General features: G+C 43.3%; 3 protein-coding genes across 6 annotated transcripts in view; all 3 read right to left on the bottom strand.

Annotated features, from left to right (window-relative positions):
* LOC308314299 (XK-related protein 5-like) overlaps nucleotides 1-4,017 on the bottom strand; it is a 13,820-nt gene extending 9,803 nt beyond the window's left edge. Inside the window, exons 1-4 of the mRNA XM_080761853.1 lie at nucleotides 3,790-4,017; nucleotides 1,977-2,066; nucleotides 1,253-1,358; nucleotides 781-947 (exon numbers count right to left, since the gene is read on the bottom strand). Of these exons, the coding sequence (XP_080617979.1) occupies nucleotides 781-947; nucleotides 1,253-1,358; nucleotides 1,977-2,066; nucleotides 3,790-3,907 (481 nt within the window). The 5' untranslated portion in view covers nucleotides 3,908-4,017. The remainder of the gene's footprint in view (nucleotides 1-780; nucleotides 948-1,252; nucleotides 1,359-1,976; nucleotides 2,067-3,789) is intronic.
* Nucleotides 4,018-11,852: 7,835 nt separating this feature from the next.
* LOC308331908 (protein eva-1 homolog A-like) lies at nucleotides 11,853-15,706 on the bottom strand. Its single transcript, XM_080787449.1, has 4 exons — nucleotides 15,493-15,706; nucleotides 14,606-14,689; nucleotides 13,767-14,114; nucleotides 11,853-12,296 (listed from the first exon to the last, which is right to left on the bottom strand). The coding sequence occupies exons 2-4, from the start codon at nucleotides 14,676-14,678 to the stop codon at nucleotides 12,181-12,183; spliced, it is 537 nt and encodes a 178-aa protein (XP_080643575.1). The 5' UTR covers nucleotides 14,679-14,689; nucleotides 15,493-15,706; the 3' UTR covers nucleotides 11,853-12,180.
* Nucleotides 15,707-17,068: 1,362 nt separating this feature from the next.
* Nucleotides 17,069-25,008, bottom strand: part of itsn2b (intersectin 2b) — a 43,356-nt gene continuing 35,416 nt past the window's right edge. For all 4 annotated transcript variants that reach the window (XM_080772968.1, XM_080772967.1, XM_080772970.1 and 1 more), the window contains 11 exons: nucleotides 24,825-25,008; nucleotides 24,521-24,619; nucleotides 24,010-24,093; nucleotides 23,626-23,709; nucleotides 22,838-22,900; nucleotides 22,039-22,188; nucleotides 21,752-21,870; nucleotides 21,439-21,521; nucleotides 21,162-21,245; nucleotides 19,632-19,805; nucleotides 17,069-18,957 (listed from right to left, as the gene is read on the bottom strand). In XM_080772968.1, the coding sequence (XP_080629094.1) occupies nucleotides 18,809-18,957; nucleotides 19,632-19,805; nucleotides 21,162-21,245; nucleotides 21,439-21,521; nucleotides 21,752-21,870; nucleotides 22,039-22,188; nucleotides 22,838-22,900; nucleotides 23,626-23,709; nucleotides 24,010-24,093; nucleotides 24,521-24,619; nucleotides 24,825-25,008 (1,273 nt within the window). In that variant the 3' untranslated portion in view covers nucleotides 17,069-18,808. The remainder of the gene's footprint in view (nucleotides 18,958-19,631; nucleotides 19,806-21,161; nucleotides 21,246-21,438; nucleotides 21,522-21,751; nucleotides 21,871-22,038; nucleotides 22,189-22,837; nucleotides 22,901-23,625; nucleotides 23,710-24,009; nucleotides 24,094-24,520; nucleotides 24,620-24,824) is intronic.

Below are 25,008 nucleotides of genomic sequence, written 5' to 3'. Positions count from 1 at the left end.
GCACTGTAGAAGTTGAGGCATTCAATTTAGTTTGACTCGGTTCCACAGAGGAATATTGTGATCGCTTGTAGATCGGCTATTTTCACACATTTTGCCTCTTTCCTAAATAATTTGACAATTTGGCCAATGTTTGACCAGTTTTTATAGTAGTTTGTTGATTGCTTTTCATGCAGTAATTGTCTTTTTCTTTTCTTCCAGGAATTAAAAAGGTCTTAATTTCTCTTAAGTCATACATAGAGCACCGAAGTCTGATGTCAATAAGTCCACGGGTCCGTGTATTTTGTATTTGTATTATAATCCTCCTATTGGATCACATCATATAAGAACTGTTTTTGAAAAATAAACAAATCATCCTGGGCGGTTTCACTGATCACTGATTCTTCTTCTTTTCTGACTGTGAGAAAACGCTAATCTTACTGCTGCCGAATAAGTTACATTTTCGCTAGAAACGGACTGTATCAAATATGACTGACTGACTGACTGTCGTAAACGATACAGAGACACCTCCCTGACAATATCGCAGAGACAGTTTTTTTATTTTTGGACCACAATCCTTATATGAGACGATTTTAAGATGACCCGATGTTATTCTCCATAGAGAGAAACTTCCGCGAACCCCTTGGAAGTTGGATCATCCAGGGGATGAGCAAATGACGTCAGAACTTTGGCGCTATAATGTCACTTCACTGGCATCTGGGGACCCCCCTCCCCCAAAACCCTGCGGACCCACATGTTGAGAACAACTGCACCAGCAGAGCATTATAGATTCTGTGTCTATACCTGGAGATTTGAGTCCAATATCAGTGCAGATGAGGACATATGTCTGCAACAGCGTCTGAGGCAGAGTGACCACCAGGGATTCAAATAGACGTAACACCGACACATCAGCCTGCTGCATGATCTCACCGTAAAGGTCCTCGTCTGGCAAACACATGCACTCTAACAGCCTGGAGAGAGAGAGAGAGAGAGAGAGAGAGAGAGAGAGAGAGAGAGACACACACATTTGATTAATGTGCTGCTATTTGTCCCAAAGGTTTTATACCATCCACATTAATGCAATAAGTTGACATATTCCAAGCTAAACTTTCCAGCAAATGCAGTTCTTATGGTTTTGTTACAATGAAAGAAACACAGCTCTCTGTTACTTTAGACAGTTCCTCATTCCCGTTTAATTGTACATAGCCTACTTTATTATTTTGTATTTATATATTTTTGTATTAAATTTTTTTAACAACCCTTTTTTAGTTTCTACCTTTTGAAAATGCCCAGATGCAGAAAATGCGTCCAGGTGAGAGACTTCATGCGGATTCGTCCATCCGACAGATACCACAGATAGCTGAGCCACTGAGGAAACCAGCCTGAGAATGAACAAAGCAAACAATTAAATCATGCTAAATATCTTAAGGCGCAGTAACTTCAATATTTAATAATTATTATAATGTTTTACTAAAATAAGATTTAATGACTCTTTCATTATGTGATGCAGAGGTAAAAGTAAAACCATTAACCATATTCCTAAGTAGACTATCGTCGTCTAAATAGCTTGCGTTAAATGCAATACGTGAAGTATTTTCTTTCAAATCACAACATGCATCCAATACTTAATGGTATTAGGTATACTCTACGTCTATACATCTCTCTGTGGCTTATGGCACGCTGCGACACGTTGAGAGCTTGTAGATCAGCTATTTTCGGCAGGAAACCCAGCACTCTTTATCTACCGGAGATGCGGCGTATTGACATGGATTTCGAAACAAATTAGCTCAACGAAAAATGCCGTGTTCGAGTTCAGGAGACTTCAGGAAATAAAGCAATTCTCCTGAATGCTGCCTCCCCGGTATGGCATGGCATGGAAAGGAGTGGCTTTTGTATTTCTTTCACCATGTAGTAAACGCTGCATTCGTGGTCTTGAGAGGTGTCAGTCAATAAATAAATAGATTGATTGATCAGAAACATCATTATAATGATATGTATACCTGCTAGTAGCAGCACAGCAGTGAGGGCAGCTAGGTGAGCGTAGCAGTAGTTGTGTCCCATCCAGAGGTAGTACACAAAACAGTAGATTACTGGGGAAGAGACGCACGCACGCACACACACACACACACACACACACACACACACACACACACACACACACACACACACACACACACACACACACACACACACACACACACACACACACAGACACACACACACACACACACACACACACACACACACACACACACACACACACACACACACACATCTCTGTGATTCATTTTCATGGGCCCACACAAATCTGATCCTCATTTTGACAAGAAGATTATTGCTACACATGATTTAGTCCGATACTGTCTGTCATTTGGTCCAGTATTCTCTAAAGTTGCCTAACTGTACATTTACTTGTAATTTAGGCTACTTTAGGTACTGTTTTCAATTAATTGAGTACGAGGCTTTCTTAGTTTCATCCCTTTTAGCAGACATTGTATTATATACTGTACGTCCCTGTGCCTGTCCCAGCAAACGAATACAGTAGGCCTATTAAATCAATCAATCACATATGGTTTTATTTAACTATCAATTATTTATCTGTGGACCCCCCAGAACCCACTCTGGACCCAAGGGGTTCACTGGACCCCATTGAGAACTACCGTAGCTATACTGTCCATAGTAGCCTAATGCTATAAGAACAGCTAGTCTTTCATATATGGCAGAGTGCCAGAAGTGTGTGTTTACACGCATCATGCAAAGTGCAAACAAGGCTGCATGTCTATGTCTATGTGTATGTGTGTGTGTGTGTGTGTGTGTGTGTGTGTGTGTGTGTGTGTGTGTGTGTGTGTGTGTGTGTGTGTGTGTGTGTGTGTGTGTGTGTGTGTGTGTGTATTGTGTAGCCAGCCATACATATCTTCCTGTGGTGTGTGTGTGTGTGTGTGTGTGTGTGTGTGTGTGTGTGTGTGTGTGTGTGTGTGTGTGTGTTCTGCTGTGCATTAATTAACCCATTTGCCTTCTGTGACCTCTATCTAATCTACACTGAATTTGGTCAAATCAGCAGAGAAACCTGCAGTATCCTGCTGACCGCTGAAGCACTTCTATATGTTTCTATTCTAAACACAAGTAAAGCTCTGCCCCTCTCTCTCTCTCTCTCTCTCTCTCTGTCTCTCTCTCTCTCGTTTCCTTCTACCCCTCCTTCCCTCCATCGCACCTCTCCATCACTGCACAGGGTGTGTAACCTGACCCATTTCAGCAGCCAAACTGGCGGGCTGGTACAGTATAGGTAGGCTACTCTGTCTTGTGTATAGCATAGGCCCCATCCTGGGACTGGGGAGGGGGGGGGGGGGGGGTGGTCCGCCCATCCCCGTGCCGTGCCCATTCCAACACAACACATCTAAAAACAAAATGAGCGCAGCCTATTAAACAACATGATTGTTATCACTAGTATTAGAAGTATGACAGCAATGTGATGATGATTGATGAATGATGAATGATGACAGAGACATTGTGACTGCGACAACTCTCCAGCATGAGTCTGCAGTTCTCTGCAGTCCCGGACGGAGGAAACATATCCAGACCGCACCGCAGTGCAGAATGTCTGTCTGTCTTACTCATGCATTAAAAAAACAATCTCTTAACATTTTTAAGTTAAAATGTTTAATTACAGTCATGAATGCAACAAAAAAAGGGGGGACACAAACCAAAACATTGATGCGTGTATGTGCACGTATGTGTGTAATGTGTATATGCGCGCACGCGCGCGTGCTTGTATATAGCGTGGTCACACACAGTCACACACACAACACAACTCACGCGCGGTCCTCTCTGCGACGATCAGGAACGCGGTGAAGAAAAAGACACACACTTGGCAGCACGAAGCCGAACACGAGCCTCCGCGGCTGGACGCCACGGACGCCGAGTAGTCCCTCATCACACCGACCGGTCCGGAGCTCAGATCATCAGATGTCTCTCTCTCTCTCTCTCTCTCCTTCAGGACCTGTCCGTCCGTTCCGTTCCGTCCGCCCGGGAGTCGCTCCAGCGGCAGCCCGCTCTCTTGGCTCCGTTCTCCCGCTTGGAGGGGTCCTCCACTCTCCCAACGTCACCGGCCGGCCCGCACCGTTAAAGTGATAGAGCTAGCTATTAATAGACAGGTAGCCTAGTGGTGGTGGTGATATGATAGGTAAACATAAACCTGGTTCTCAAACTCTTTGATGACAATAAGCCCCACCCCATCTGGAAATAAGGTGTTGTGCCAGGGAGGGACCCCATAAATAAAAAGATTTGTGCTGCAGTTAAAATGTATTATTTTCTTAAAAATAAATGAAAATAAAAATAAAGCAAAAGTGGTTTAACACTATTGTGATGCTATAGGCTATTAACTCATTTTGCGGCCTCCCTGACCCCATGGCCCCTGGGGGTCTGTGGACCCCACTTTGAGAACCACTGAATTAAAAAATAAAATAATCAAAAATCACGTTAAGTGAGGGCACTCTTATCATCGTAATCATTAATCATAATACAACTTTATTTATATAGCACCTTTCAAATTTGCATTACAAAGTGCTTTACATAGACAAACAGCAAAATGTACAGCAGAAGACATTTCAATATAACCAAAATATAATAAGCATCAGGGAAAAAAATACTAAAATATTAGTATAAAAGTGTGTTTTCAACAGGGATTTAAAAGCGGACACTGATTCAGTGCGCTTGATCTCTAAGGGCAGTGTACATACTACATACATCATTTCATTCTGGCCAATCAGAATTTGCGTCCTCACCTTCGTCTTCAATGTTTGTGTTTATGCAATGTTTGTGTTCACACAAACACTCAAAGCTGGCCATTCATTGTCAATGGCATTCAATGTCTGTGTTAGAACAATGTTTGTGTTTACACAAAACCTCAAATCTGGACATAGGAGGGGCTAGCGCCCCTCAAAAATATATTTTATATGGCAGTTTTGAGTTCATCGCCAATTCCAGCAATATTAATATGGTTATGACTCCACCTCATAGACTCCAGTCGTCGATCAGTTAATTACTAGAACTCGACCAGCCTTTGGCCGGTCTCACTCTATGAGTCTAGCTCCACGCCACGCCATTCAGGTGGTCAGTTGTCCAGGTGGCCAGTCATCCAGGAGGCCAGTTGTCTGGGTGCCCATGAAGTCATCCAGGTGGTCAGTTGTCCAGTCATCCAGGTGGTCAGTTGTCCAGTCATCCAGGAGGCCAGTTGTCTGGGTGCCCATGAAGTCATCCAGGTGGTCACTGGTCAGTTGTCCAGTCATCCAGGAGGCCAGTTGTCTGGGTGCCCATGCTGTCATCCAGGTGGTCAGTTGTCCAGTCATCCAGGTGGTCAGTTGTCCAGTCATCCAGGTGGTCAGTTGTCCAGTCATCCAGGAGGCCAGTTGTCCAGGTGCTCAATCGGTTGGAGAGGCAGAATGTATAAACGGTCATACTGTTTTGCCCTCCTTTTCAATTAGGGTATAGAAGGATTAGACACAGACAGTCTTCAGTTGGTTACAATTTTGCACAGATCCAAATCCAAGTAGAAAGGTCGCCCCTTTTCCATCCCGCCCACTACTCTACCTAGCTGTAAATAACAAACATAATTCCTGTTGGTGATTATATAAAAGGTATTATCATATTCATTTATCATTGTTAAGTTCATTCTGTAAATCCATCCATTACAAAACATGGGCTACATGGAAGAAATGTGTTCAATAAAATAAAATTAACTGCTAGAAGGTCCTAAATTAACTTAATTAACCAGTCACGTCTCTGTCTCATGTTATCCTTTCTTCATTTTACAGAGTAGATCGACTAGGCTACTATACAATCAAATAAATCTGTATGCAAGATAATTTCAGATTTCAGAGAGGGAGGGAAATTGTTATGATCTGACTGTGAACTGTGTAAGTTACCCTTATTTTGTAGTGTGTCTTTCCGGTTTCCGGTTTTGCCTAGTTGTTGCCTGTCTTGTCTCGCCTCTTTCCCTGTTACACACCTGTCTCCATTCTGTCGTTAGCCTGCAGTTGCCTGATTTCACTCAGCCTGTAGTCTATAAGTACTGGACTCATTCTGCTCTCTCACTGCCAGATCAAAGTTGATGTTACTTTGTGTTCCTGCCTGTTTTTGTCCTGCTGTTTCCCCTCGTCATGTAAGCTGTTATGTTTTTTGCTCTAATAAATACTGGACTTTACCTGCCTGCCTGCTTGTTCTGCATCTGGGTCCACAACCTGACACACATCGTGACAGTTTGATCTGGCCAACATGGACCCAACAGAACTCCAGGACATTGATGCTGACCTACTAGCTATCAAGAGCTATGTGGACTCAGCTGTTAAGAACACCTCCTGTATTAAACAGCAGGAGACTGCGCTCAGGATGGCTCTTAAGGAGGTTTTTTGTTTCATGAAGAAGAGACCAGATCTCGCAAGATTGGTGGATGGAACGGCCAGACAGTTAACTTCCATATTAGCATCCTTGCTATCCAGCAACCATCTTCGACCTGTTGGCCCCGAGCCGGCCACTCCTGTTTCCACTGATTCCCAGCCTTCTAGCCTTCAGTTGGCTTGTGACCAGCCTTCTCCAGTGGTACGGCTGGGGTTCGTGAGAATGGAACCTGCCTGTCTTGGGTCTCCAAGGAGGAGGAGTGGTCGCCGTCGCTTCCGCCAGTGCAATTGGCTGCCCAGTGTACAGGCACCCAGCGACGCCGAGACGCGGCCACCGCCGCCCAGCGACGCCAAGACGTGGCCTCCGCCACCGAGCGACGCCGAGACGCGGCCAACGCCGCCCAGCAACGCCGAGACGCGGCCACCGCCGCCCAGCAACGCCGAGACGCGGCCACCGCCGCCCAGCGACGCCAAGACGTGGCCTCCGCCACCGAGCGACGCCGAGACGCGGCCAACGCCGCCTCAGAGCGACACCATGGTGCTGCCGACGCAGCACAGTGCTACTGAGGCCCCGCCGCTGCAGCTCGCCTCCTCCGCAGCCCCGTCACGTCCCTCTGCAGTCCCGCCTGCAGCCCCGTCACGTCATTCTGCAGTCCCGCCTGCAGCCCCGTCACGCCATTCTGCAGTCCCGCCTGCAGCCCCGTCACGTCATTCTGCAGTCCCGCCTGCAGCCCCGTCACGTCATTCTGCAGTCCCGCCTGCAGCCCCGTCACGTCCATCTGCAGTCCCGCCTGCAGCCCCGTCACATCATTCTGCAGTCCCGCCTGCAGCCCCGTCACGTCCATCTGCAGTCCCGCCTGCAGCCCCGTCACATCATTCTGCAGTCCCGCCTGCAGCCCTGTCACGTCCATCTGCAGTCCCGCCTGCAGCCCTGTCACATCATTCTGCAGTCCCGCCTGCAGCCCCATCACGTCCTTCTGCAGTCCCGCCTGCAGCCCCGTCACGTCCTTCTGCACTCCCGCCCGCAGCGGTGCAGCCCCATCACGGGCCTGCACTACGGCAGCGGGACCCCGGGGGTGTTTTTCAGCTCACTGACCCACAATCTGTTCCTAACCCTCATGTTAACCCAGTGCCTAGCCCTGTCTTTGGTGTTCCTCCATTTGTCAGTTCCCCTGTTACTAGGGTTGCTAGCTCTCACTTTGCCCAGTCTGCTAGCCCTAGTTACCCTGCCCTGCCTAGTTGCTTGTCTTTATGTCTGCCTGTCTGTGTGTCTGCTAGTCTGTCTGCTAGTTTTTTTGTTTGTCAGACTACCCCCCGGTCCTCTAGCCTTCTGTCTGACTTTTCTACCTATTTGACTTTATGTCAAATTACTTGTTTGTCTGCCTGTCTACCTATATGTCAGGTCACTTGTCAGTTCCTTGGTTTGTCTTCCTTTTTGTCTGTCTGTCTGTCTATCTGTCTGTCAGCCTGTCTAACTGCGTGTCTGCCTGCATGTTTGTCTGTGTGTCTCCCTATCGGTTAGAATTTAGTTCCCCAGATAGTCCAGGTCCATTCCTTAACACTGTTTAGTGTTAGTGTACCTTTTTGTCTTGCCCTGCCCCAAGTCTATCAGCAAGTGTTGACTTGTGTTGTCTTGCCCATGCAGTTTTTTTGTCCTACCATGCCTATAAGGCCAGTCCAGTGTTTTTTTTCTTTCTCCTACATGTTTTGAGCTTGTAGATCTGTTATTTAGCTGTTTTTGCCCTGCCTGCCCTATGTTTGTTTTGTGCCTGTGTCCCTCCGTTCCAACCCCCCTCCACCCACCCTGCTTGGTATTTTGATGTTTTGTTTTGGGATGTTTGGTACCCATCCCTTGGGGGGAGGTACTGTTATGATCTGACTGTGAACTGTGTAAGTTACCCTTATTTTGTAGTGTGTCTTTCCGGTTTCCGGTTTTGCCTAGTTGTTGCCTGTCTTGTCTCGCCTCTTTCCCTGTTACACACCTGTCTCCATTCTGTCGTTAGCCTGCAGTTGCCTGATTTCACTCAGCCTGTAGTCTATAAGTACTGGACTCATTCTGCTCTCTCACTGCCAGATCAAAGTTGATGTTACTTTGTGTTCCTGCCTGTTTTTGTCCTGCTGTTTCCCTTGTCATGTAAGCTGTTATGTTTTTTGCTCTAATAAATACTGGACTTTACCTGCCTGCCTGCTTGTTCTGCATCTGGGTCCACAACCTGACACACATCGTGACAGAAATACTAAATTAACTGTTAACTACATTAACACATTTCGCGGGGGCGAGTTGGTAAAGGGTCTGGTATAGTCTGGTATTCCATAATACATCTGGCCTGGGCCTTGAACACAGACCTCTAGATTATCTGTATAAAAACAAGCAAACAAACAAAACAGAAACGACCCATTTTCAACATTTTACTGTCATTCATATACCTTAGAGCTGTGTTTCCTAGAACTGGAGGTCTGAAAAAAATCATTAACATGGTGAATCACATCTTGATGACATCATCACAGAATGGGGGGACTTTTTTTTATTATTCCCACACAACAGCTCTAAGGTAATTTCTCGGCCCTGAGGGAGTGGAGAGGGGAGGAGGAAAATCAAACATTCTTGCCCGATTATCGGCTAGTGTATACGGCCACCTTTAAACTAAAGTTTACAGAATTTATATAAACATGAAATTGTAATTATGAAAGTAACACATCTTGACACGATGACTGAATATCTGACAATGAAAGGGAATCGTCCATCAATGTTTTTTAAACTCATATCACCACAGAGTCAGACTTCTTACACATCATTTACAGCTCCATGCCATGCGTATTATAGGCTAAATGTAGGCTTTGCTGCCATCTGGTGGTGATAAGGGACAGTCGCATAGTGCATAACATACCTTACCTTGTGATTTGATTGAAGAACAAAATGACTTCCATCACATTTTGGAACCGTTTCCAGAACTCTAAACCATATTTATTTTCTGGGTGAAAATCCACCATCTCTATTTTCATGATTGGTTGTTGGTACAAAGGAAGTGACCATATTTGGTCCAATGATATATGCCATATGTTGTTGATTGCCAAGGTTTGGATGAGATATTTTGTCTCAAAATAGTGGCTTCAAATAAAACGTTTTGGAATTTTACAATACAAATCTTTAAAGGCCGTTTTTTCAAAATGAGTTTTCCTCATACCTGGGACAAAGAATCTCCACTTCAGTTGAACTCACATACACCAAACGTTCCAGTCTTATTCATAACTATATTCTGCAGAAATGTACAGAGGGATTTGTTGATATATCATTCACAGACTGATTTACATCACATTTTATACCTAGAAACATGCCGGAAATTGTGTTTTTTATTTTTATGTTGACACTATTTTCTGATTTGTGAAGTGATAATTAGAGATATCTAAAATCCCATCTGTAATTTTCTGTCTCTAATGTGTCAACAAAATGAAATGATAATTTTGAACCTATCCTATCCGATCCGAAATTTGCATATTTAAACATATAATTTCAGAAAACTTGTAATACAAAAAATCTTAGTTTTAATATAAGTAATCAACTGGAGAAGTTTCATTGTGATAGCTATTATTTAACTTTGTTTTCCCTATTCACCTACCATAACCTACCTTAACTTTCCAGGCCTAGGTTGTCACCGCCTAGCTGTGCCTGATTTAATTTTCAATAAAAACTAAAATATACAATACTGACATGACATCTTTTCTGCCTCAATGAGCACATAACCAACGGGTCGTCCATACAACGTCAAACAGACCTCTTTAAACCCAACCCCAAAACGTACGTCCAGGTCGCCGTCCCAGCCAGACGTCCATACGACGTCCATACAACGTCTTCGAGACGACCTGACAGTCAAACTCAGGATACGGACATGAATGAGCGCATAACCAACGGGACGTCCATACAACGTCCATACGACGTCAAACAGACGTCTCTGTAAACGCCAACCCCAAAACGTACATATACGACGTCCTGAGCACATAACCAACGGGACGTCCATACAACGTCCATACGACGTCAAACAGACCTCTCTTTAAACCCAACCCCAAAACGTCCCAGCCAGACGTCCATACGACGTCTTCGAGACGACCTGACAGTCAAACTCAGGATACGACATGCAGACTCAGTCCGTTGCAAAAAAGACGTCCATGTGACGTCCATACAACGTTGACAGGACCTAAACGCTTTGAACCACTACGGATGTAATGACATTTCCGGCCACAACGTGGGTGTCAATGCGCTGTGGCGCTGTTTCACATTTCAGTGCCGATGTGCCACCCAGACTGAAGTAGCATGGCTTCTCAATCTCAACCATTTCAGGCCGTGACACCAAAAATCATAATTTGAATCAACTATAAGTTAAAGTGTATGTCCTTGTCTCTACATGACAATATTACACACATAAAGACCCCCAGGAAAGTGCTCTAAAACATATTTCTTTGCAAAAAGGGTGAAATATCCCTTTAACAGGAACCACACAGCTTCCACTTCTCCCAGTGTAAAACAGCATCAGAAACATGCTATTCATACCTCTGACCACTAGGTGGCCCACTATTCCACAGCATACAAACAGATCCAAGTACTTGACATGCCTCAAGAGGTTTGGGAACTTAAGATAAATTTGATGTCTTGCCAGGACCCTTAAGCTAGTGAAAATAGTAGATCTACACGCTTGCAACGCGTCACAATGAATCTTCCAGAGAATCTGTGCATTAGCCTGGCCATGGCAATGTCATACAGGCTATCCAGCATGTTCTCTGAGGTCTGGGTGGGTCAAGTTCACAGTCACCACTGTCCACAGATTATCACCTGGTCAACAAACTTTAGACATTGCTTTTTATTGTAGAGGCAGAGAAATCACACACAATGGATCTGATCATTATAAAACTATAGTCAATATACATTAAAAAATGTACGTCTCTAAATTGGCAATTATTCTAAAATATACTGATGTAAGCTATTACATTATTTATATGACAAACCCATGATTTTACATTACATACACAAACATAGTGACATTATATGCATCAAAGTAACCTCATAAAATGTCCTTTCTCTTCCATATTCAATATACAGTAATTGTGGGTCAGAACATAAAACACAGAGCTATTCTTTTCAGATGTATTGTACACACACTACTTAACGTACAACTGTCTCTAGGTTAACACATGGAACAAGTAGTCTTAAGCCCAAACTCCTTGCAACTAGTAGTCGAAACTCCTTGCAGCAAAACACCTTTAAGGTCAACCACACAACTGCAACTCCTTGCAACTGCCATTGGGGATAATGGTTGCATGTTGCACAGAGTTGCGTGACGAATCATTGGTGCGGTTTGTTTGGGCCTTGGAAATGGTTTTCTTGATACACATATTGATGCATGCACGATAATGTAGACTAGAGTCTCTGGATAGGATAGTAGAGGCTGGGAGAGACCTCACACAGAGAGGTGCATTCTGGGAGAGACCTCACACAGAGAGGTGCATTCTGGGAGATACCTCACACAGAGAGGTGCATTCGGTTCTGTTTGTTGTTGAACTATCATTTAATCCAGGGATGTGCAGAGAGTATACAATACTGTATATGGCATGGAAAGGAAAAAAGTGCCATTTGCATTTCTTTCACCATGTAGTGAATGCTGCATTCGTGGTCCGGAGAGGTGCAGTTGTTTTACAGACGGGTGAAAGGGGCAGGGGCTGAAGCCCCCTTTGGTGTCTATGTGTGCACGTCCCCGATTGAACGAAGTAGTTGTAGTAAAACATGTTGTGGGGATGCAGGTGTTATGTGCTGTATCATCCATCAGTAGTAAGTGTTCAGGTTGCGTGTAACAGTACTGATATGATCTGATTGTCCGTTCATCCAGACCTCACGGAGAATCCTCTCCCTCTCTTCCAACTGCTGGCTGTGCTCCAGCTCTACACACGCACACGCACACACACACACACACACACACACACACACACACACACACACACACACACACACACACACACACACACACACACACACACACACACACACACACACACACACACACACACACACACACACACACACACACACACACACACACACACACACACACACACACACACACACACACACACACACACACACACACACACACACACACACACACACACACACACACACACACACACACACAGAGATTAGAATGAAAATACTTTGGAGCATGTCTTTAACCCATATAGACCCGAGCTCGATTCTACAAATGTCTAAATCATGACAGTTTTCTGAAAACCCCATGTTTCTATATCAGTGGTTCTCACAGGGTTAAACCCCATGTTTCTATATCAGTGGTTCTCAACATCTTTCATGTCAAGGACCCACAGAGTCTAATAAAAACTGGACAGTAGGTAAACAAAAAAACAACCATCATTATGCTATAACAGCACCGTGAAAAACAATCATTTGTGCCAATCATGTACTGTACTATCCAAGTACACACATTACTTAACATAATGGACTGCATTCAGAGAACAACGGTCTAGGAGGTTAACACATGAACGCTTCTGTTGTTATTATTATCATTATAATAATTATCATCATTTATTATTCAAGTTGTTATTATGGGGAACACGTGAGGAAGGATTCATGTTACGCATGGAGAGGGAAAGAGAATTAGAGGAGATGATGAAGAGAACAAGAAGATGGGACCAAAACCACTTGAGTGTTACAGTATAATGTGCAATATCATTAATTTGTGTTAGTTGTGGAAATCCATGCAACTGGTATAGGGCCCTAGCAAAGAGTCGGTCCAAACATGTCCTGTAAAATGCTTTTGCTGCTGTAATAATCATGTACATTTAAGACCGAAATAAAACTATTCATTCATAAACTATTCAATCATTCGAAGAGCACCACCCGCCGTTTCAGAGAAGAAATCCAACAATCTTTACAATCATTCTCAAGGTATAATATTTTTTATATTGTGTTTGTATTATAGGGGGAGGGGGGGGGACGGGGACGACAAATGAATCCTACCTGAGAAATGCTTATGGTTAAAAAATATATATTAAAAACCTCAATTACTGAACTAAAACGTAATTTCTAGAAAACATAACTAAACTAAAATCTCAAACTACTTTTAGAACATTTAAAAACTATACGTTTTGAGTTTCTTTTTAATTGCCAATATTGATAGCCATTTATTTGTCCCAATTTAGTCGTTTAATTCCTCCCACCTATCTTGCTACCGAGCACCTACATATATGCATGAACAGATGCACATACAGTGGACCAGGCATGTGTGTTAGTGTGTGCACGTGCATGCGTGCGTCTGCATGCAGGCATGTGCATGTGTTTTACCCTCTGCGAGGCTCACGTGTGTGTGTGTGTGTGTGTGCGGCATGTGCATGTTTTACCCTCAGCGTGCCGCAGATTTCTCTCAGCGCGTCTCTGTCGTTGTGCAGTCAGCTGTGATGTCATATCATCCCACCCTTCCGATTGGCCGTGCGCTCCAGTGTCTACTACTGCAACCGTGTTATTTTGGTCTGTTTTCCCGGCCTCAGGATGCTGGAGACATGAGTGGAGCCGACGTCTACAGGGCCTGTCAACAGGGTGATGGTCGCCATGGTGGTGGTGCTGATGGTGCAGGCCTCCGTGGCGGAGGTCAGCGCGGCAGTGTATTTGGAAGACGACGGAACAGAGGGTGACAAGCAGGCCGACACACACCCCGCCTAGAAACACCAACGCTGTCCTCTCTGGGTGGTCTGGGGAGGTGGGGGGGAGAGAGAGAGAGAGTGTGTGTGAGTGAGTGAGTGAGTGACAGACAGACAGACAGACAGACAGACAGACAGACAGACAGAATGCACTGCACTCTACTCACATCCATTAAAGTGTGCACAGAAAACATGTGCATACCAAAAACCTTGTAATGTACGGATGGAAGAACAAACAAACATAGTAATACAGGAAGATATAGGACTCACAAAAGTAACTGTTATGGTGGCGACATGAAAAGTCATCATATACGAGTTGGTTAACTGCGGTGGAATAACACCGGGGTTTGGTTTGGGCCATTCAATTAAGTGTGTGAGTCCTATCTTTCTATTTATGGACGCACGTCCATCCATTAGATTAGAGGACAATGCGTTCATTCACAGTCTGTGATCAGTGGAAATCAAACCTCCGACTCTACTGTGTGCAGTTAAACGCGTGCACACACACACACACACACACACACACACACACACGGACTGACCTGCAATAAAGGTGTAAGCTACCAGCATGTTGCTAAGCGATGCCATCTCCTGTGAAACCACCTTCACGTCCATATTTGGGTTTCCTGTAGGCACATGGAGCGTTCATATCCTGATTATATTTGCAAATGTCAGGCCATACATCACATCACATGGATTTTAGTATTGTAGTATTTTAGCATTCTTTTAGCTAGTAGTTCTAGATTATAGTAAACCAGTGGCAAAATTTTCTCTCTCATGTGATATGTCCAGGTTGTGTGTGTGCGTCTGTGCTTTTAGAGCACTGATTTTCAATGTGGGGTCTAAAGGGCCACCTGGGGTCCTTAGACCAAATAATTGATATTTTTGAACCAAATGGACCCTCACAGATCTATAATTGTGAGAGTGTGTACACTCACAGAGTTAAATGAACAGGGGGTCCTTGAAATGAAAAAGGTTGCATAAAGAATGAGTGAGTGAGTCTAATGCAGGGTGACACTATGGCTGATTTAAACTCAGTTGCACATCGTGTTGCGTATCGAAAATAATCTAAAAAAAATCATCTACAAGCTATAGATCTGAGATTGTTTGGATGAGAAATCGGCACGCAACCCAGTATAAATCAGGCTTAACGTTACCTCTATGGAGAAAGAGAGAAAAGCGGAGAAAGAGATAAACCAAGTGTAGGGTACATATAAAACAGACATAAATGATTTAGAGGAAAACAGAAAAGGGTTCTAGAAAGAATGTATGGAATACATTGTCTATTTATTTTACTATTATGTTTAAACACAACACAACACACCATCGTATTTTAACACATGTACTGTATAGGCCTACACTTCATATTTAACTTTCCACATCAGCATAATCGTCTTCACACAATTAGATAAACACTGCTCATACTCACATTTCCATGATGATCTTTGTCTCTCCTCACCCCTTTCAGTTGTATATTCCACGGTTTGTCTCCATGGGACAGTGATGTGCAAGAACAACAGCATTTATGTACCCCTTTCATTCTGACAAAAATAACATTGTTCAGTGTCGTTCTGACGTTTATTCTTTTTTCACCCCCTTTGTCTTGGCAGTAGAGGGATGATTTTCGCCAGTGGACTTTTCCTTTCAGCTTTCCAGCTTGGCGAGAGAGAGAGTGAGAGAGAGAGAGAGAGAGAGTGTAAGACAGTGTGTAAGAGGCAGAGAAGGGGGGGGTTAAGCCCCAAGAGATCTCTATTTCTGTCACCGTTTCTTTTTTTATCTGTTCTGTCCGTCTCTGCCACTCTTTCACCGTCTTGTTCTCTTCTGATTTAACCTGTCACTCTCTCAGATATATTTATCTATAAGTTTCTCTTTTCATTCACAATGTAAAAAACACTTTCACAACAGTCACGCACACACCCAGAGGGCTAAAAAACATGTATGAATAATGAGACATGTAGGGACTAGGGAGAGAGACCTCAAGGAGAAGCCTCCGTTCCTCGTGCGTTGCCAAAAGCAATAAGAGCATGTCAGCCCCTCGCTCTTCCCCCCCCCCCCCCCCCGTCTCTGTATCTCAGAGTATATGGAGTATTATTTTGCAGATAGGAGAGCCGAGTCTGTATAATGTGTGTTATATAAGACATGTGTTCATGCTGCTAATTGAATCATACACATGACTGCCTCAACAGGAACTCGCCCTCTCGCCATCCACCATCTCACTTTCCCTTTCCCTCCCTCTTCACTTATTCCATCAGTGGGAAAGCTGGAAGACAGTGTAGGAGAGACAGAGGGACAGTGGGCAAGCTGAGAGGGAGGACAGACAAACAGTAGGTAGGGAAACTGAAAGACATTGCAGGAGAGAGAGTAGGGAAGCTTGGCGGTGGTGTAGGACTGCACGCAGACATTAGGAGAGCGGAGATAAACGGTGTTTGAGAGACACTAAATTGAGAGCTAATATTAGGAAAGCCGAGTGTAAGAGACAGTATGGACACACTGTAGGACATGGAAGCTGAGAGGGACACACTGTGGGACAGTAGGAAAGCTGAGTGCAGACGGTATGAAACCTGAGTGCACTGCATGTGTAGAATGTAGAGGAAACCCGACTAGGAAAGCCGAGAGAGATGGTTGGTTAGAACAATGAGATAACAGAGTAAAGTGACAGAATTAAAGATGGTCAAAAAAGTGTAAACTAAATCTCACTCTCTATAACAGTTCTGAATGTTTACAAAAACATATCTTATCATTAAGATTTAAAACTCCAATGTGTACAAATGGAAGCTTCTACTTGTACGCTCTTCTGGAGTTCGATTAACACTAAGGGTTTTACTGTGTGCAATCTGGTGAACATAATAGGGTATAGCAGGTGGAAGAGTATGTTGTGTTGTGTTGGATACAGGATTTTCAGTTCAATCCAAACTGAGAGAACGAGAAATCAGTCAACAATCATGGTCTCGAAATAATGAATATTGTGTTCAAGACAAGAAACAGTGAAAATTATGTAGCCTAAGTGAACGATTGCCTTATAACTTTATTTAGTATAGAATACTCACATTTCAGAAGCTGGTCACTTTTAATATCTATTAATTAGATTTAAGAAACCCTGATTGATTGAGTGCCCTGTAGAGATCAAAGTACACTCAGCACATTAGGTAGCGTTCATGCTGACTAGCTATGAACAGGCAGCATTAGATTGAGCCTAAACTCAGCACAGTAGTCAATACAGGTCACAAGAGAAAATAAAATAAATGACAGTTAACCCCCGCCCCCATAGGTACAAGAAAACGGACCAGAGTTTTTCCACACATGGTCCACAAAAAACAAACACAATTTTAAATATACAAAAAGAATAGATTTAGACCCAAACCATGAAACAGAAGAGATAAGATACTAAACCCAGAAACAGAAAAGTAACTACCGGTAGTTATTCAACCCTGAAACACAAGTTACACTTATCTAAACCCCAAAACAAAAGAGTGTTACTAGTTCCGTCCTGTAGAGGTTTAGTGTTGGGGAAAAGACAGCAGGCACAACAGATTACTAGCAGCCTCGAGTCCTCGACCACTTTCAGTTCCGATAATCACATAAGACACTATTACCCTTATATGGAAGGATAAGCCAATGATTTCTTGGGCAAGCATACCGTTAAAACAATTACACAGGAGACACAGAAGGACGTCTCAAACAAAACGTATACAAAAAAACAAAAAAGAACATAAATTAAAATATAAATTAAACACCTTTTACCACTTATCATAAAAAAGAGCACTTGGTGGTGCTCAGGATGTAATACACACCAGAGAAAACTGCACACACACTTGGTGTTAAAAGGAGAACTAATGTTGCTTCAGTGGGATTGGCAAATAAAACAAAAGGTGATGAAAATGGAATGAGGAAGAAAAAGTTACAGAATTACTGTTGCTAGTGAGGACCTGTTTGTTGAACCACACAGAACAGTATGGAAAATAATGGTGTGCATTGGATGTGGAACACATCTAACATAATACATTTATATCTAAACCGTTTGACTGCTTGCTTCGCAAAAACACCCCAAAACAGAATTTACACATGTCTTTGGACAGTCAAGACGGGGGTCATTAAATGTTTCAGCCTTGCGTCCAAAATACAAACATAGTCTTTCCACCCCAAGCTCATTTACATATATTCTTTCATTGTAAATCACCAAAAGGAGCCATCAGAAATCAAATGGTTCTGCGACACGTCCAGGGGCTCCAGAGATACAAAGCCACACTCTGATCCTTCCTATGTGAAGGCTGGTCCTATAGATCAGCACTCAAGCATCCCTTTAAGAGCAAACAGTTGTACCTTGTATTCAGGGGCAGCCTTAGGAATCTGGAGGCCCGTTTCATGACCAAATGAGGCCCCCATATATACCCAATGATTCTGTTGACACATCGTTTTGACTGTTCAATATCGCTCGCAGCCATTACTCTCGACAATTAAGCAGCAACAACACCTCTTCTCATCCTGCCGTGTCGTCCCTTCACAATAAAGTGCTGCACATTTTACCCAGGTTATCAACAGGACATAGGTATAACTTTAACATCGTGGGAGAGAGCAAGGCAGCGAGTGAGTGAGCGAGAGAGAGAGAGAGAGAGGGCCAAGGGTGGTGGGGGGGGTTGAATGACGCCTGGCGGTCAGTCGTAGCTCGGAGGCCCCCCCGTTTCAATTGAAACTGGTGAAACATAGCAACGGCCTCCTATGTGTGTGCATTAGGAGCATGTCTTAGGTTATTTGCCGTTAAAGAGCTGCAGGTCGAGGCGCACCCACACCTCGCCCGTTGGAACCTCGTGGAGGAGGAGACGCCGCGTCGCCGCTCCCTTGTTCTCCAGCTCCTTCTTTATGGTCGCCACGGGAACCTCCGTACGACCCAGGAACTCTGAGAAGAGAGGGAGGAGATCAAAAGAGAATGATTTAACCCCAAGACTTGGAATGTATCTGCGTCACCTTAGCTTTGAACCACTTTAACCATTGGTGGCTGTAACGAACGGCTTTCACCTCTCCATATATTATGGAGATAACGGAGCTATCTGGTGCCGACATCAGGTCAATGTAGAAACCTCATATATGGATATACAGGCGTGGGATCGTCATGGCCATACGTACGCAGCGGGCTGGGTTCTTCATCATGACACGCATCCAGTAAAACCTTATATAAGAATAACCCGAAGAGGTTGAGGGGGCGGAACTGGCTATGGTCCTCGTGAGAGACTTCAGAGCTTTCCGTACGAGACAGGATATTTCACTTTACAACCCGGACATGGTTGTGGCAGAGATTCCGGAATTCCGGTTAGGTTCCCACCGGACGCCACTGCAGCAGGTTCTAACCTAGACAACCAGCACTAGTTCGAGCTATTTTATGTGGTCCTTCATTATTTGACTTTAGCTATTAAACCCGTGAAAATGAGTCGCAAATCTTTGAATATATATTTTCGCGGCACTCGGGCCGCGCTATGAGCTTGTAGATCTGCTATTTTTCAATAGCTAAAGTAAAACATAATGCTTAAAAACACCAAAGGGGGTTCCCGTCCCCCAGAATGGGCTTTAACTGACCGTCAGGGGAGAACTGGTCTCTCTCGAAGATGGTGATGCAGAGGACGTCCTGGTACACGTCCTTGATGTGGAACTGACAGTTGAAGTTCCATTTGGGGTTCAGGGTGTCGTTGAGCGTTCTGGAGGTGAAGATCTGAGCTCCCATCGTCACCTCACAGTACGGGTTACTCTTACCTACACACACACACAATACAACACAGCACATGATGAATGCATAACATGTGACCAACCATACAACCACATTTGACTGAGGGACTGCCATTGGATTCTTTTAAAATTTTCGTTTTTTTTAAGTCATATGAAAGCAGGGAATCATAGCTTCAAATTGACATATTGGTTGTTCAGTTTGACCCACCGGCTTTGGAGATATGGCTTATAGAGTAATGTCTTGCAGAAAACAGCGAGTTGAGAAAACAGGCTTGAAATGTTCACTTCTGTCTAACCTAGCTACACGTTTAAGCATTTATTTCATATTTACATGTCAATTTCAGCTCTGACACTTATTATTGACGTGAACGTGAACGGACAGATGTGAACGTGAACGGACGCGCGTGCACGTGATGCGGCGGCAGCAACAGTGGTGGTGAATTGACGCGGAAAAACAAACTTTTCTTCACTCTACTACAGCAAGTAAGACAAATAAAATGCCGAACGAGAAAGACAAAGCTACACAGAGGAACACACGTTCTACTCCTAAAATGGAAGATGATATGGAGGAAATAAAAAACTCGCTTGACTTCAAGTCAGCGGAGCTGTCAAAAGTGACGAATTTCAGACATGCTCTAGTATGTGAAGAGTCTGCCTGTGCTATTAACAAAAAAAAAAAGTTCTTCTCCTCTGGTGAAAAGCTGGAATTTGCGTGATGGCAGGCTCTCAGTCAAATCTGATCACGTGATGAAACAAGTGAGTTAAAGCTACAACCTGTACGTTTTGTGTCTGTTGTCTCCCTCTACATAGAGACAGAGGTAACTACAATAAAGACTGTGGTACATCTTCTAGGGCCCAATTTACGCCAGTGCCTTACACCTTATCCATAAACTTCTTTGCGTTTTTATTTAATTTTTTTATTGTTCAAATAGCCAATCTACAAGGTCACAACGTGATGCAGATCGGCAAGTTGCAGAGATCGACCTCTGCATCCACGGGATGCACTACTGTACTGTTTTTTATTCTAGTTTATTTTGCTAGCTTTAGTTATAATAATCATTTCTTCTTCTGTTTTCCACATGAATATAACCACATTATAAAATGAAATGGTAGTTAAATGCGGCAATTTGTGAAAATGGCAAAATATGACTCCTAAGTGGGACTCATAAAAGAACATCCCTGCATCCCGGGACTACATTACATTGAAAACCTATTTACATCACTGAAGCAAGATAAGGCCCCTGCCCCCTAGTGTGTCCAATCTGGTGTGTGTTACATGACTTTACTGACATGGCCAAAGTAGGCGGCAAATGCGGCTAAAACCGCAATACGCACATCTCTAATGTGGATCAAACAGCAGGTTGAAGATTTTCCAAAGCTCACCGTTTGGTTTACAAGCCTTGAGTTCAGTCGCCTCCAAGATGGTGACTAGAAGTCTTCCAATTCCACTGGCCTTCATTGAGCGAGCTGCACACACACACACACACACACACACACACACACACACACACACACACACACACACACACACACACACAGTTCCATTCTTTATAAACCTAGCCTAAAACATCACTATACTGTAGGAATGTAGTCAGTTCGACAACACTGTAAGACACCAGTGTGTGTGTGTGTGTGTGTGTGTGTGTGTGTGTGAACCTACCTTGATAAGCCTTCTCTCTTTTCTTCTTTTCCATTTCAATGAAGTCTTCAGATGCAGCTTTAATCTTCTGAACCCACGCCGTCCTACACACACACACACACACACACACACACACACACACACACACACACAACAGCAGTATGTTAAATTAACTAATAGACAAACTGTGAGGCAGGCGGCAACTGGTACTGATGATATTGTGTGTGTGTGTGTGTGTGTGTGTGTGTGTGTGTACCTTTCATTGATGTTGTCAGTCTTCAGAACAACTGTTACTGCTGTTATTGTGTGTGTGTGTGTGTGTGTGTGTGTGTACCTTTCATTGATGTTGTCAGTCTTCAGAATATAAACTCTGTCGATATGAGAGATGTGGAACACAGGATCATCACTGGATGGATCTGGAAGCTTCACCAACACCTCATTAACAAACACAGGCTGACAGACAGACAGACAGACAGAAGATGTTACTGGATAATTCATTTCATCATTAACTAATGAGTGTTTGATCAGATGTGAGGTTGTTGTGTCTATTGTGTGTGTGTGTGTGTGTGTGTGTGTGTGTGTGTGTGTGTGTGTGTGTGTGTGTGCGTGCGTGCATCTCACCGGTTTGTACATCTTCAGCTGCGTGTTGCTTTTGTTGCTGAACAGTTTATCTGGTCCAGAGGAGCTGAACTGTTTAGCAGCGTGGGTCAACAGCAGGAAGTCATTGAAGAGAAACACCCACAGCTCCTTGTTGCTCTTTGCTTTGTACATCTGCCACACAGAAACAACACCATTATATATAACAGCTGCAACTGACCATTATCTTTGATTACAATTAATTCATATTATGTTTACTAAAGAGCTGGAGCGATGGGGATACACTTGCTACTGTACAAACAAGCTACAGCAATGGTTGCCATCAGAATATACAGGTAGTTAACATGTATGTCAACCACATGAAACCTAGCATAGCTATTCTGGAATTATCCTAAATGGCAAAACATTCTGCAGAAATGGCAGATCGACAAGTTCACTGACATCATGAACTTGTATCGGGCTATTATCAGCGAAGAAAGTTGGTGTTGAGGGAAAACTGGAGGCCGTGTGTAGACCAGCTTGATTTAACCCATTTAGTCCTGAGGACGATTCTATAAATGCCTTCTAAATCTTGATAGTTTCTGAAAAACCCAGTTTCTGTGTCAGTCGTTCTCAAACCTTTTCATGTCAAGGACCCCTATTTTTCAACAGCTAAAGTACAACATAATGCTTAAAACACCAAAAGGGATTCCCGCCCAAAACGGGTAAAAAAAAAAATATATATATATATATATATATATATATAAACTAGCTTTTACGATGTACAGTCTGTATCCGTTGTCTAGTAGGTGATGCACCTCAAACACATCATCCTAGTTCTCACCTTCCCGCTATGCAGCAGCTTCCTGGGACCCAGACAGTTGGTCAGAGAGTTAAAGATCACTTTCTGTTGAGAGACAGAGAGTATGGTTGAGTAATGGTCACATTTAGACCTGCAGAGGACGATTTGATGAAAAACCCTATGTTTCTATGTCAGTGGTTCTCAATCATTTTCATGTCAAGGACCCCCAAGATTATATGTAATTGGCCCGCCGACCCCCATCTGAAAATACGGTGTTCCAGGAACCCATCAGTTCGCTCTGAAAGAATATACATTCAAAGATTTGCGCCACATTTTCACGATTAAAAAAAATAGCAGACCTACAAGCTCGGCTATGAGCTTGTAGATCTGCTTTTTCAATAGCTAAAGTATAACATAATAATGCTTAAAACACCAAAAGGGGTTCCCGCCCAAAATGGGTTAACACATTCCCTCCCGTTACTATAGGCGGAATCGTGAGGCTAGTGCCAGTGTAAATGCGGGGGAAAAAACGCAGAAGAAGAGACCACTTCCGCCCTACCCCGGAAGTAATAGCCCTCCATATTCGAGCCAATTCCTCGTTCTAGGCTGTGTATCAACGTCCGATTAAATTGTACAATAGACCAATGACAATTTAGTGACAATATCTATCTACAAAAAAACGATTTGGTGTCTTGGCTGACGAAATATGAGCTCATATTTATTTTATAAACGTGATTTCTTCTGACCAAACGTGTTGTGCAAAGGCCTTAATCTGTTGATTAAAAACATGTAAGGATAATAAACCATGTAAGAAGATTCTGCGGTTGTACCTCAGTGATTCCTTCACACTGAACATGAGACTGAATCCACTCCAATCTGTCCGAGTTCTCCTTCTCTCTCACGCCTTCATTCACCTGGTCAACACAGTTAATACTTTATGAACACCACCTGGTCAACACAGTTAATACTTTATGAATACCACCTGGTCAACACAGTTAATACTTTATGAACACCACCTGGTCAACACAGTTAATACTTTATGAACACCACCTGGTCAACACAGTTAATACTTTATGAACACCACCTGGTCAACACAGTTAATACTTTATGAACACCACCTGGTCAACACAGTTAATACTTTATGAACACCACCTGGTCGATGCTGTACATGAGTGAATTAAAGAAATCGAATGAAACATGAAAACTAAATTAACCTGCTGACAGAGCTCCTCTGCTCGTTCCAAAGCCTCCTTCAGAGACCCTCTGTCCACATGGCCTTCTGCTGTGCTCTCCAGAATCTGCGTACACACACGCACACATTTCATTTTTCATTTATTTATTTATTCCGAACATGTTAAATGTTCGAAAAAGGAGTAGGAAGAAGTTTATTTAAAACGTATCGAGTCCTACCCCTTCTTTGTGTATCTTAATACATCAAAAATTATATTCAGGTAGATTTTTTCCTTTGTTTACACACTCAGTATAATAACAAAATGGAAATATAAAAACAATAATAATAATAATTATTATTATTAATAATTACGGTAATAAGAATAACGATTATATAATATAATGTCCTAATAATAACAATGTTATTGTGAACACGTTTGGCAGTGTGTTATCTTGAGTTTGATGTGCAGTGGTTAGTTACATGTTTTATGTACAATAAATTCCTAGCATGTTATCTTAACATGTTTATGTAGCGTTCATAGCGTGTTCTCTTACATGTTTGAGGTGCAGTGGGTAGCGTGTGATCCTCTGCATGGGCTTCAACAGGAAACTAGACAAAGGCATTCCTTTACATCTGTAGTCTGTAGCAATTTTCTGATGAAAAACAACAACAAACAGTCCTTCAACAACACCTTAAACTTCACTCTCTCTTCCCCCAGCTGTCTTTTCTTCTCTCTTTTCTTTCAGTTGTCCCATTTTCTCTCTATAACACTTCTCCATTCCTCTTCCTTCAAAATGTAATCTCTCAAATGGCTGGACACGTATCCCTCCAACCCCATCCATCTCTCATTCATCATACCTTGAGGAAGTTTTTAAAGTCTGGCTGGTTGTCGCATCGGGTCTGGAGCAAGGCAGCGCCGTTGATCTGACAGGAGCAGAAACGGATGTAGGGCTGCATGTGAGCAAGTTCTGATGCCAGGATGTCTCCAATCACCTGCACTGGCATGTTCTCCCCTCCTGTCTTCTTACGCACACGCAATGCT

The sequence above is a fragment of the Protomyctophum bolini genome (assembly GCF_963924005.1).
Source record: "Protomyctophum bolini genome assembly, chromosome: 1".
Lineage (NCBI taxonomy): Eukaryota > Metazoa > Chordata > Actinopteri > Myctophiformes > Myctophidae > Protomyctophum > Protomyctophum bolini.
The sequence above is the reverse complement of the archived record's forward strand: the minus strand, read 5'-3'. Positions and strand labels throughout refer to the sequence as shown.